The sequence below is a fragment of the Trichechus manatus genome, unplaced genomic scaffold (assembly GCF_000243295.1).
Source record: "Trichechus manatus latirostris isolate Lorelei unplaced genomic scaffold, TriManLat1.0 scaffold00049, whole genome shotgun sequence".
Taxonomy (NCBI): Eukaryota; Metazoa; Chordata; class Mammalia; order Sirenia; family Trichechidae; genus Trichechus; species Trichechus manatus.
The window spans coordinates 1,072,467-1,084,165 of record NW_004443985.1 but is presented as its reverse complement, the minus strand read 5'-3'; the positions used below and the strand labels follow the sequence as shown (position 1 = coordinate 1,084,165).

The 11,699-nt window shown below is 53.4% G+C and overlaps 2 protein-coding genes across 3 annotated transcripts in view; one reads left to right on the top strand and one right to left on the bottom strand.

Annotated features, from left to right (window-relative positions):
- WDR48 (WD repeat domain 48) overlaps positions 1-6,422 on the top strand; it is a 47,046-nt gene extending 40,624 nt beyond the window's left edge. Inside the window, exons 16-19 of the mRNA XM_023732200.1 lie at positions 579-614; positions 2,200-2,276; positions 3,699-3,891; positions 4,451-6,422. Of these exons, the coding sequence (XP_023587968.1) occupies positions 579-614; positions 2,200-2,276; positions 3,699-3,891; positions 4,451-4,546 (402 nt within the window). The 3' untranslated portion in view covers positions 4,547-6,422. The remainder of the gene's footprint in view (positions 1-578; positions 615-2,199; positions 2,277-3,698; positions 3,892-4,450) is intronic.
- Positions 6,423-7,723: 1,301 nt separating this feature from the next.
- GORASP1 (golgi reassembly stacking protein 1) overlaps positions 7,724-11,699 on the bottom strand; it is an 11,224-nt gene continuing 7,248 nt past the window's right edge. For both annotated transcript variants that reach the window (XM_004377388.2, XM_023732198.1), the window contains 6 exons: positions 10,776-10,862; positions 10,511-10,641; positions 10,112-10,283; positions 9,149-9,299; positions 8,564-8,716; positions 7,724-8,256 (listed from right to left, as the gene is read on the bottom strand). In XM_004377388.2, the coding sequence (XP_004377445.1) occupies positions 8,003-8,256; positions 8,564-8,716; positions 9,149-9,299; positions 10,112-10,283; positions 10,511-10,641; positions 10,776-10,862 (948 nt within the window). In that variant the 3' untranslated portion in view covers positions 7,724-8,002. The remainder of the gene's footprint in view (positions 8,257-8,563; positions 8,717-9,148; positions 9,300-10,111; positions 10,284-10,510; positions 10,642-10,775; positions 10,863-11,699) is intronic.

Sequence of the window (11,699 nt, the reverse complement as noted above, 5' to 3'; positions counted from 1 at the left end):
ACCTCTTAAAACTAGACTGCCAGGCGGAATCCTCACCTGCTTCCCTGCAGTTCCAAAGTTGCAGAAAAAGTATGGATCGTTGTTTACGTATCTACGTATATCTTCATTGGTTTTTAATTATAAAAATAATATATGCTTACTAGAGAAAATAATGAATGAAGTGAAGCCCCTGTCCCTTCCCCAATCACTCCTCTCTCCTGTTCACTCCCCATCCCTCTCCCCAGACGCAACTAGTAATAGATTAGCGTGTAACCTTCAATGCTTTTTTCTGCGCATACACAAGCACATATTATTTTTGTGCATTTTTATGTGTATAATTAATTCTATTTTGCACAAAAAGTCATACATACTATTCTGCAACTTGTTTTTTCAACTTAAAAATATATCTTGGACATCGTTTCATGTCTGTACATATGGATCATTCCTTTTTAATGACTGCATAGTATTCTGTTGTATAAATGTGCCATATTTATTTAACCAATTCCCTATTATGGGCATTTAGGTTGTTTCCAATGTTTTCTGTTACAAATAACGCTGCAGTGAACATCCTTGTACATATATCTTTGTATACTTTTTAGGATAAATTCCTAGAAGTGGAATTGCTGGATCAAAGGGTATGCACATTTTCAATTTTGATAGATATTGCCAAATTGCCTTCCACAAAGGCCATAGCAGTTTGCACCCAGCAGCAGTGTACGACTGCCCGTTTCCCCTCACCCTCACCAACGCTGGATACTTTCTAATCTTTACAAGATAGGCAGATATTCTGTGATTGTTTTAGTGTGTGTTTTTTTTTAATTCGTAGTGAGGTTAAGCATCTTTTCATATTGGCCATTTGTGTTTCTTCTTGTACGAATTTCCTGCTTGTGTTTTTTGCTCCTTTTCTGTTAGGTTGTTTGTCTTTCTTACTGACTTGTAGGACTTGTTTAGATTGAATATTAACCCTTTGACTTACTATTTGTGTCTCGCAATTGAATTTTTACTTTGTTCCTGGTGTCTTGCCAGGCAAAAAGTTTTAATTTTTATGTAATTAGATTGATCCCTTAGAGCTTCTGAATTTCATGTCTTGCATAGGTATTTCCCCTCCAAACAGCAAAAATAGTTGCCTGTACTCTCCTGTAGTACCTTTATGATAATTTTTTATGTCTGGATCTTTACTAGAATTTATTCTTTCATTTCGTGTGAGGTGGGATTCTAACTTTTCCAGATGGAGCAGCAGCGTCTCCACACACTTTATTGAATAATCCTTCTCTCTGCTACTGAAATGCTCTTTATCGTGTACGAATGTCTGTATTCCTGGGGTCTGTCTCTGGACTCTCATGTACTATTGACCTATTTTGTGTATTCCTAAAGCCATATGAAAGGGGTTTAATCCCTAGAACCTGCAGAAAACGTGTTTTCTGTCCCAGATACGCCTCCAAGAACTTGAAGCCAGTGTGACACCCATTGGATATTCTATGGTCTTCTCTGTGTCCGAGCTCCCCTTAAACCACTACTTCCTTTGAGTGTGAAACTTACCTGCGAGGCGTTGCTGACTTTAGGCTGTGACTTATTCCTGAGAGGAGGCATCCAGACGGGATGACATAGAGTCTCGGAGGGGATTAGTACACGGAGAGAAGATGGCCAGTTAACTTTACCCTTCACCTGAGCATGTGGCTTACGTCATGGTAGACAGCTTGGTGGTTGGCTGAAGGGTCCACTCTCGCTTCAGACCTTAGCCCTCACTCTGACGTCAGGGGAGAGGAAGGGGAAGACGGGATTGGCCTGTGAAGCTGGATGACGGGCCTCACCAGTGTAGAGTGTGTAGCTTTGCTCAAAGGTGGATGTCGTGGGTTTCTGTCAAGACGCTTCATTTTTTGTTTGGGCCTTTAGGCATCATCCCCAGTATTTTAATACAGAATTGAAATTTTGGTTTGTATGGGCTTACTTGAAGAATTAGTTTGTTTCCCTCTAATGCCTTGTACTGTTCCGGAGAGCCACGCTCTTCATATTGCCACTGCCGTTACGTTTAATTTGTCTTTAAAATTTAGTTTTGTAAGAAAGGATATGTAAAGTTTTCTGATGAATTTTCTCTAATTTGATAGTTTATTTCATAGAAACTCACATTTAATTGTAAAAAACTATTGTGCATGTTTTCCTATTGATACTATTTTAATCAACTAATGGGAACTATTACCTTTTTAACTTCTAATATTTCAGAAGAATATGCCCAAATTCAACAAAATTCCTTTCTACCTCCAACCTCATGCATCTTCGGGAGCAAAAACCTTGAAAAAGTAAGTAGATGTAGTATCAGGTGTTCCTTAATCTGATTATCAGAGAGAATTTATTCCTTAGATTGCTTTTGTAGCAAAAAAGGCAAGTACTAGATCTAAAACTGATTCTGCGATATTGAAAGTTCATACAGTTTAACCAAGTACCAAGTACCTGCTGTGGTCTAGAAATCAGTAAGATCTAGATCTTGTCTCCTGCCGGAATCCGCAGCCTAGGACTGTGTATGACCACCTCTGTGGAGAATGGGAAAGGGAGTTTTTGACGGCAGCTTTCCAGAAGGGCTTCTTGTGGGGAATGACTTCGAGCTGGATGTGGAAAGGTTGTGTAGAGCTTCAGAAGACAGGTGTTACAGGCCCAGGGAGAGTCTGATCAGGGTGTGAAAATGAGAGAGCACAAGATCCTGAAAATCAGTGAGGACGATGTAGCTGGCGCGTAGGCTGGAGGGGCAGGGGGAGGGTACATCAGGAATAAGTCAGGAAAGGTGATCAGAGGTTTCACGGCCACGGGCTGTGCACACTAAGCTGTAGATCATGCAGTGACTGCACACCAGAACGTGTAGAGCAGACGTGGGATGTGGCTCAGAGAGAGAGGCTCCAGGCAAGGAGACCCGAGATGCTGAACAATAGGTATTTCCTAGTAAGTAAAATCATTAAGGCTAATTTTGAAAATTTTTTTGTCATGTAAACTTCCAAACATATACAAATAGGATAATGAACCCCATTGACCCATCAAACAGCTCCAGTAATTGTCAACACATGGCTAAGGTTGCTTTCTCTGTACCTCTTCCTACTCTCCCACTCCCCACCACGTCCCATGCGTGCACGCGCACGCACACACTGGATTACCTTAGAGCAAGTCTCAGGCATTACTTCAGCTAGATTCAGTGACTGGAGAGGACTTTCAGAGTCTGAGCCTGAGCTGTGTGGATAGACCGTCACTGACTGACACTGGAGATACAGGAGTAGACTTGAGGGTGAAGAAGTCAGCAAGTCTAGTTTTGGGCATGTAGAGTTTGGCGTGTCTGTGGTACATCCAACTGGAAATAGCCAGCCAGCTGCTGGGTTTGTGAGTCTGGAGCTCAGGCAGGAGGTTGAGACTTGAGATCTAGACTGTGGAGTCCGTCTGCTCCCAGGTGCTAGTTAAAGGCATGGCAGGGCTGAACCCGGGAGAAATGAGCACCAAGAGTGGTGGACCCTGGGTGGGTGCCGGGGCTGCCTCCTCCTCCAGTGGCGTGTTTCCTGCGTTTCAGAGGGTGTTTTGTTTGCCCCCACTCTGGACAAGTATTTAAGGGAACTAAAACCCATTTATTGGTTCGTGTTTCTGGGGTATGTTTTATCTTTATACGTTGCTAACACCAAGGAGAAATAATATGAAGAAACATTGTCTAGTGAGTTCCCTGATGTCAGTCTGCCTTTACCCTACAGAGACAGACTCTCTGCTAGTGACATGCTCCAGGTCCGGAAAGTAATGGAACACGTTTATGAGAAAATCATCAACTTGGATAATGAGTCTCAAACCACTAGCTCTTCTAATAATGAAAAAGCGGGAGAACAGGAAAAAGAAGAGGATATTGCTGTGTTGGCAGAGGAGAAAATTGAACTTTTGTGCCAGGACCAGGTGAGTGGATTTGAGGACCACAGTCCCGTTTCTTTTCAGTGCTGGTGTTCAGAAATAGCTACATAATGTGGTGTGATTTTGGTTCTCAAGTCTGTTGCCCGAGGGACTTCCGCTTGAGAGAGGCTCTAAGGAGCCCTGTGTCTCTTGCACCTACCTGTGGGGCCCCTTGTGGAGGGCACCTCAGCCCACCCTATAGCTCCTATCTCCAGAGACGTAAGTGCACACGCAGACACGCAAACACCTCAGCCTGAGGAGAGCTGCGTGGTCTGGATCTGCAGAGCAGCATCTGCTGGTTAGTGTGAGATTCAGAGGGCCGGTGAGGGGAGAAATGACGGTGCACTCAGGTGTTTGTCTGAGGGACGGCTGAACGATGGCCGGTTTCTGCAGCCACGTCAGCCGCAGTGGTTCCCGTGCCGTCTCACGTCTGCTCACGTGGAAGCTGTCGCAAGAGCGGGACGGTAGGGGAGGGGACAGGCTGGGTCACCTGAGGAGAGGCCCTGAATGAGCGATACAGGTCTTAGGTTTCAGAGACTCTGAAAGTGTATGTTCTGCTGTTCAGGTTTTAGATCCAAACATGGACCTTCGAACCGTGAAGCACTTCATATGGAAGAGTGGTGGCGACCTGACCCTCCATTACCGTCAGAAGTCAACGTGAAGGGTGGGCAGATGCTCCTAGGTTTTCATGTACTGACCTTCCTCTACGGCCCCAAGAGTAGTCCTAGGAAGCCAACGCCCACACGGGAGCAAGACTTCTAACGGCCGATTCGGTATGGACCAGGCTTGTCTTTCAATTGAAGTGACTAATTGAGATGTAATATACAAAGTAGATCGCGCTGTCCCCAGGGAGGCAGATACCAGAGCAGAGGACCCCGGGTGCCTTTGTATTGTGAGGTGTACAGAGAAGTGGCAACAGGCCAGTGCAGACTGCTTCCTTCTTTTGTCTCCAAGGACCATATCCTTGTCCACTAGCACGTGTTAAAGGCCACATCCGTCCCTGTGTTTCAGATGTACTTCAGCCCACACATTCTGTAGCTCTTCTCACTCCATTCCATTCATGCAGTACCTATGAAGGCCTTTTCCAAGTTTGTCATAAAAAAATCAAAAATCCAGTCATTATCACCTTTTACAGACAGTTATTTTAATGGGGACTTGCTGCTGCAGAATTGGAGATGGAGCGCCAGCCCATTTCGTAGTAAATGATTGACATTGGGCTTGTTTTTAATACTGCGTCTCAGATGTGTTATTGTAGGAAGAGCTGTTGAAATTCAGGTACTGGATCACAGCACATTGACTGCCGGGCCGGAGGACGTCCTGCCCGGGCCCGGCAGTGCCGCAGCCGCACGAGGCGCTGGGCCGTGGGAGCCCCTGGGAAGCGCAGCTGACCTGTCCTCCTGCACTGTGTCCAGCTTTCTGTGTGGGCAGAGCCAACTGACACCCCACATTCTTGCTCTGGGTAAGCAGCCTGATACCGTCAGAACTTAGGACAATGACGAAATTTTAATTTCATTTGAATGCTCCCTAAAAAGTACGGTGTCAGGGTGCAGAGATGTCCTGGTGACCTGATCTGATCCTCGCATTCTGGAAGTGTACGTACTTGTTTTATACACAGGTTTTGGTCGTTGTTCCTGTATCCAAGTCTTCTTTCCACTGTACTTTCTAACCGTTGAAGGCTTTCATAGTCATTTGGATCTTGTGCAGAATATAACTTATTGGGGATAAACACTTCAACTTTTGGCAGAAAAAGTACCTCGGCTCCTCCCCCAGGTCATCTGTATTTGGAGGAGATGAGCCGTCCCCGCTGTCCCCCCACCCGCCGTGGAGAACAGGCTCCTGTGAGAAGCCAGAAGCACAAGTGCCTTCAGAGGGCAGTTATTCCGGTCCAGCTCCTCCCCACTGTGTGGCCTGTCCCCACAGCCAGGGCTGGGGAGCAGCCGGGAAGGGGGCAGCTGGTGGGCCTGGGCCCAGGTGTTCCCATTTAAGACCTTCTGACCCGCACAGCTGCAGGGGCAGGGTTCCCTCACTGCTGGCCAGCTTTCTCCGGGAAGCAGGCAGGCATTGCCTCCTGTACGCTGGAGAGAGAAGTGAGCAGAGACATGGCCACGTTCCTAGTGAGCTGAAACGGCCTTTACCCCTTCCACAGAGAGCAACTTGGCTTCTTTTTTTAAAAGTCCTTTCTATGTATCTCTTGGATACAACAGTGCACTTTGGGTGCACATTTTTTAGCAATAGTTAGGAATTAATGGCAGAAAAAACAAACAACATAACTATGGTAACTCCCTTACCAGCCCTCACTGTTTGTGCGCGGGGCCCCCGAGGTGGAGGGCCAAGTGAGTTGTGCTGGGAACCCGCCCGCCGTGCCTCGGGGGGCCCGCCCGCCCTGTCATCCATCTCACCCCCCAGCATGGTTGTAGTTTTCTTCTTCCAGTCAAACCAGTAATCATTTTCCAGAAAATCCGACAGTCTGCAATGCCAGAAGGGTAAAAATCTGTATTTCACAGTTGTATAGAATAAAGGCTTTAGTTAAAATATTACATAGTACACATTTTTGCACTTGTCAGTTTCCTTCATAGCAGATTAGAGAGAGAGTAAGAAACCTGGTTTCGCATTCACCCTGGAAATAACGAGCACTGACACCCACCTTATCTCGTACTTTGTGTTGGGGTGGGGGAGGGAAAGAGGAAGAACCAGAACCCTTGGGTGAGGGCAACACAGTGAGGGAAGCTGGCCCAGAACAGTCCGGTGGCATTTCCGCTCTGCTTCCTGGATTCCTGCAGGCAGACCCTGGGCCCTGGGCTCCAGCACTGGCCTGGGACACAGGGCTCACTGTTCTGCAGGCTTATCGGCTGCTCTTGTAGGCTTGACGGGGCTCACCGTGAATGCAGTCATGGAGCTTGGCTTGAGGTGTTTGCTGACTTGGGGCCCTCCAGGTGGCTGGTCTGTGCTCACCAGTGTGCGCTGCACACAGTCCTTGGCCCGCAGACCTGACAGAGCTCCCGAGTTCCCGTAAGTGCTGATGTCACACATCAGGGTGTAAAGGTGGGACTTCCAAGTGGGCAGAGGCTAGAAGACGAGGCCACAGGCCACTCAGAATTAGCAGGGCGTGTGGGAAGGTGAGGGGCCATCCCTGGACACAGGTGGGCACAGAGCAGACCCAGCTGGGCCCTGCAAGGCCTCCACGGACATCTGGGAGTGGGGCAGGGGAAGTGGCCTCCCCGATCCTATGAGAAAGAACAGAAGGCCCTCTGCACCTTGGGTTCTTGTCCAGGCCCCCAGCTGCCCCATGGGGTGGGCTGTGCGGGAGGAGACCCAGGCAGGCGGACGTGGAAGAGTCTGCAGCTTTATTCGTTTCTGGGGTGGGGTTGCTGCCTCTGCGGTTTAGGGGAGACCACTGAGGTCGGGAGCTGACAGTCGCCCCTGGGGGCACAGGTCTGTGGCGGGTAGGCCTGGGAAGAGGAAACCTCAGGGTCCAGGCACAGGTGGGTCTCTGCTGAAGAGCCAAGACTTCCAGCCCCACCCCCACCCCAGAAGAAGGCCTCCTGCCCGACCGGCACACACCAGCCAGCCTGAGCCAGTGGTGACAGTGTGGCCCAGGGTGAGGACACGTGGTGGAGAAGTGCGTACAGTCAGTGGCTGGGGCTCGGGGGTTCCTTCCACCAGCCAGGACGACACTCCACACCAACCCCTGGCCTCCCTCACCCGTCTTCACACCTGACCTGCCGCTGCCGGGGCAGCCAGTGGACCTGGAGGCGCACAGCCGAGAGCTGCCGTCCCCCAAGGCCTCCCATCTGTACTACCCAGGCCCCGCGCCCACCCAGGCCTCCCATCTGTACCACCCAGGCCCCGCGCCCGCCCAGGCCACGAAGAATCTTTCCTCTCCTAGCCAGCTCCTGCAGGACGCATTTTAATCTGGGGTGCTGCTCCCAGCTCTCCCACAAACAAGCACCCGAGTCCCCAAAGCCAGGGCCACCAGGCAGAACAAATGCGGGGGTCATCTGGAGACCAGGGGCAGGGTCTGAGTGGACACAGAAGCCCCCGCCCCCAGCAGCAAGAACCTGCACATCATTTGTGTGGGCCCCAGGAACACCCAGGGGGCCTGTCCCAGCTCAGGCTATTATTCTGGGGCAGAAATCTGGGCCTGGCTAGCTGCCCCCTCAGTCTCCATCCCGAAATCGGGGTTCTCTGTGCTTGCCAGCTCCTCCTCAGCCTGGGCTTCCAGCAGCTCCGCAGACAGTCCATCTTCTGGTGAAGCTGCAGAGGTGAGGCTGTCGGGAAGACTCAGCCGAGGCAGGTGGTCCAGCTGGGCCTGGCCGCCTGGGCCATCCAGGAAGGAGTCCTCAAACTCGGACCCGGACCAGGTGGCCTCACCTGAAACAGAAGCTGGGGCTGAACGCCGCCCCCCCCCCGCCCCACCTGACTCCCACCCCACCCCACCACACCAAGGCCTCACCTGAAACAGGAGGCTGGGGCTGAACGCCACCCCCACCCCGCCCCACCTGACTCCCCCCCCCCCCCAAGGCTTTGACCGCGTTGGTTGGTGGGGCACACAGACTGCACAGTCCAGCTGCATCCACCCCAAAAGCCAACCTCTCACCCCAGTGAGAACCCAGGGCAGCCTCCTTCCCAGCAAGCTGGGGTCCTTCCCAGAGGGCTTCAGAAGGTGCCAACCACTCACCGCCCCGCTCCTGAGACCCACTGCTGGAGCAGACATCCTCGGGCCCCGAGACTGAGGTAGTGGTGGAGGTCAGCCCCGTGGGAGAGGGTCGGCCGGGCCAGAGGCTGGCGCTGCTGCTGTCCAAAAGGGAGATGCCCGACGCGTCTAGGAAGCCTGCAGGAGGGGGCGCAGCTAAAGCCCTGACTGCTGGCCGCCCCCGGCCCACCTGCCCTGTGGTGGGTGAGATTAATCTCCTCAGCCAGCTGACATCCCTACAGCCCCAGGGAGGTTCCCCGCTGCCTGTTTGTAAGAGAAAAGGGCCTGGGGTGGGGCATCACAGAGTAGCACAGTGGCGTGGGCCCTGACCCTGCTGTGTCCCCAACCTGCCATGAGACTGAAGTGGGCCACCTCTCTTCCACATGTATGCTGGACCGCACCATCTGCCAGGATCTCAGTGGGTACAGAAAAGGGTCAGTGGGTCCTGAGGAAGGTTCTGGTCCTGCGGCCCACGTCCAGCCCGGGCCCACGTCAGCACCAGGCCTGCCCAAGTCCAGCCCGGATCCCTGTCAGCACCACGCCTACCTCAGCACCAGGCCTGCCCCGTACCTGGGTCCATGACTCGCTGCAGTGGAGGTGGAGGCTGGAGAGGCGTCTCCATGGAACGTGGGGGTCCCTCGAGGTCTGGAGCACCCTGGCTGGGACTTGCAGGCGTGGGGAGCTGTGCCTCCAGGGAGGAGCCAGGTGCCTGCAGCAGGGCCTGGTGGAGCAGAAAGAAGAGGGAGGAGGCAGGGGCAGTCAGGACAGGGTCCAGAGCGGGGTTATGCAGCCACCCCCACCCCATGAGCACTGCTCTCCCTGCAGGAAGGAAACGGCCTTGGTGACCAGCCCCTCCTCTCCAGGTGAGTGACACAGGCCACAGCAGCCTGCACTTCTCACTCTGAGAAGCCCCAGGTGCCCACCTGGCCCTAACACGTTCCCTCTGCTGCCCGGGCCCCATCCGTGACCCAGGATCCAGCCGTGCCTGTAGAGCAGTCCTCCCGTGCCCCGGCTCAGCACCAAGGCACCAGCCCGGTGCGCAGAGGTGCTCTCGGGGGACCTGTGCAACAGCCACGAAGGTAGGGCCACCCAGCCCGGCTGGGCTCAGCTTTACCAGACTCAGCACGAGGCAGCAAACAAGGCTCTGCCATCCCTGAACCTCAGCTTCCTACTCAGGAAACCAGGAGGACAACTAGCACGCTGCCTTCACCCTCACCCACAGGCCCAACAGGCAGGGGAGCCAAACGTGGGCTTCACAGTCCCAGGCAGGGCCCACCTGCTCCCACGGGGTCCTAGAAGCAGAGGCGGCCTCCTGAGGTCCCACAGACAGGCCTCTGCTGAGCGCTGCCTGGAGGCTCTAGAGGAGCAGCTTCCACAGTCTTCTCTTCCCGGCTGGAGCCCCTCTACCCACACGAGACTCCCCCTCCCCACAGCTGGCAGACGCGGCACACACCTCCATGCAGTCACCCCGGCTGGAGCCCCTTTACCCACGCGAGGTTCCCCCTCCCCACAGCTGGCAGACGCGGCACACACCTCCATGTAATCACCCTGGCTGGAGCCCCTCTCCGGTCCAGGAGGGGCAGGAGGGTCAGGAGGGTCCTGGGGCTTGGGTCCAGGTGGCAGGGAACCAGGTGGCTTCTTGTGGCGGCTGGGGGACTGGGTTGGGATCCGGTGTAGATATCCATAGCCAATACCACACCCTAGACTGCAGGAGGCCAGAACCACCTAATCCAAGGGCCGTCCCTCCCACAGTCCTCCCTACCTCTGCCACCTCCATCCAGTATCAGCAGTGAGGGGTTGGAAAGGGTGCCCCCTGGACCAATGGCCAGCCTCAAGTCCCCGGGGTCCTGGTCCCAGCCCTCCACCTCCGCTGCGTGGGACTCGGGGGGTCCACGCCCACTGGTTAGGCCCACTCCCCTTGCCCAGAAGTACCTGCCTTCTCCACCCCAGGCTGCGTTGGGAGTTACAGTCACCTCCCGGCAGAAGTCCAACTCTGAGTTATAAACCATCAGCTTCAAGGGCTTCCCCTCATGGGACTCGATGAGCGTGAAGAAATCCTCTGACTATGAGAAACACAGAACCTGAGCCTTGTCTCAGCGCCAGGGCTGGAGGCCTCAACGAAGGAGCTTCTCGTGGACGCCATTCATCCCGCCATGCCCCATCCAGGGGGCTGGGGCGGGCACGCCAGGCTCCTCACCTCCTGGAGGATCTGGTCGGATCCCACCACATAGTCCGTGTAGGGGCGCAGACCAGCAAGGGCAGCAGGCGAAGACGGCTCCACGTCCTGGGGAGAATCACAAGCTATTGGCCTGGCTGCTGGGGAGGGGGTGCCTTGTCTTCTGTCCACAGGCCAGGGACTCAGCCACCCTATCCTCAACTCCCCTGCCTCCCCAGGTCCACACCTGCCTGCAGAGGGCAGCACCTGACCTGGTTCAGCCCTGGGTTCCACTCCTGGCTCCACCAATTGCTAGCTGTGTGGCTGTGGGCACATCACTTAACCTCTCTCAGCCTCAGCTTCCCCATAATTAAAAGTGGGCTAGGTAGTACCGACTTGGAGAGCTGCTAACAAGATTAAAGAAATAATACATTTAAAGGATGAAAACCGTGCCGTGGCCCACAGTAAGTGCCTAGGTGCATTGCTGTTACTGCTGCAGACACATGGCTGGAAGACCCCAGGAAGGGGTGGAGGAGAGGGCCGTGTGCAGAACGAGGCACATGCACCTCCTTTTCCCTGAGAAGGAGCCCGTGGAAAGCCCTAGCTCTCCTAATCTCCAGTCTACCTGGGAATTCGTGCCATCACCCCATCTCACTCGTGGGCACACTGAGGCAGGTCGAAAAGGAGACACTTGGCCAGGCTCCCCCAGAAGTCAGTGAACAACAGAGGAGGCTAGAAAGCAGGTCGGCCTATTCCCAGCTCAGAGCACCCTCCCCCCCGCCAAGTACAGGACTGAGCACTTGAGCCCTCGGCGCCATCTACAAATGTCCATGTCCTGAGTGCACGAGTGTCTGTGAACACACACTAAGCAACATCCGGCAACACAGGCGCGTAAGGCTCACTGAGGTATCCACCATCTAACAGACAGGCACCAAGGCTCACTGAGGTATCCACCATCTAACAGAC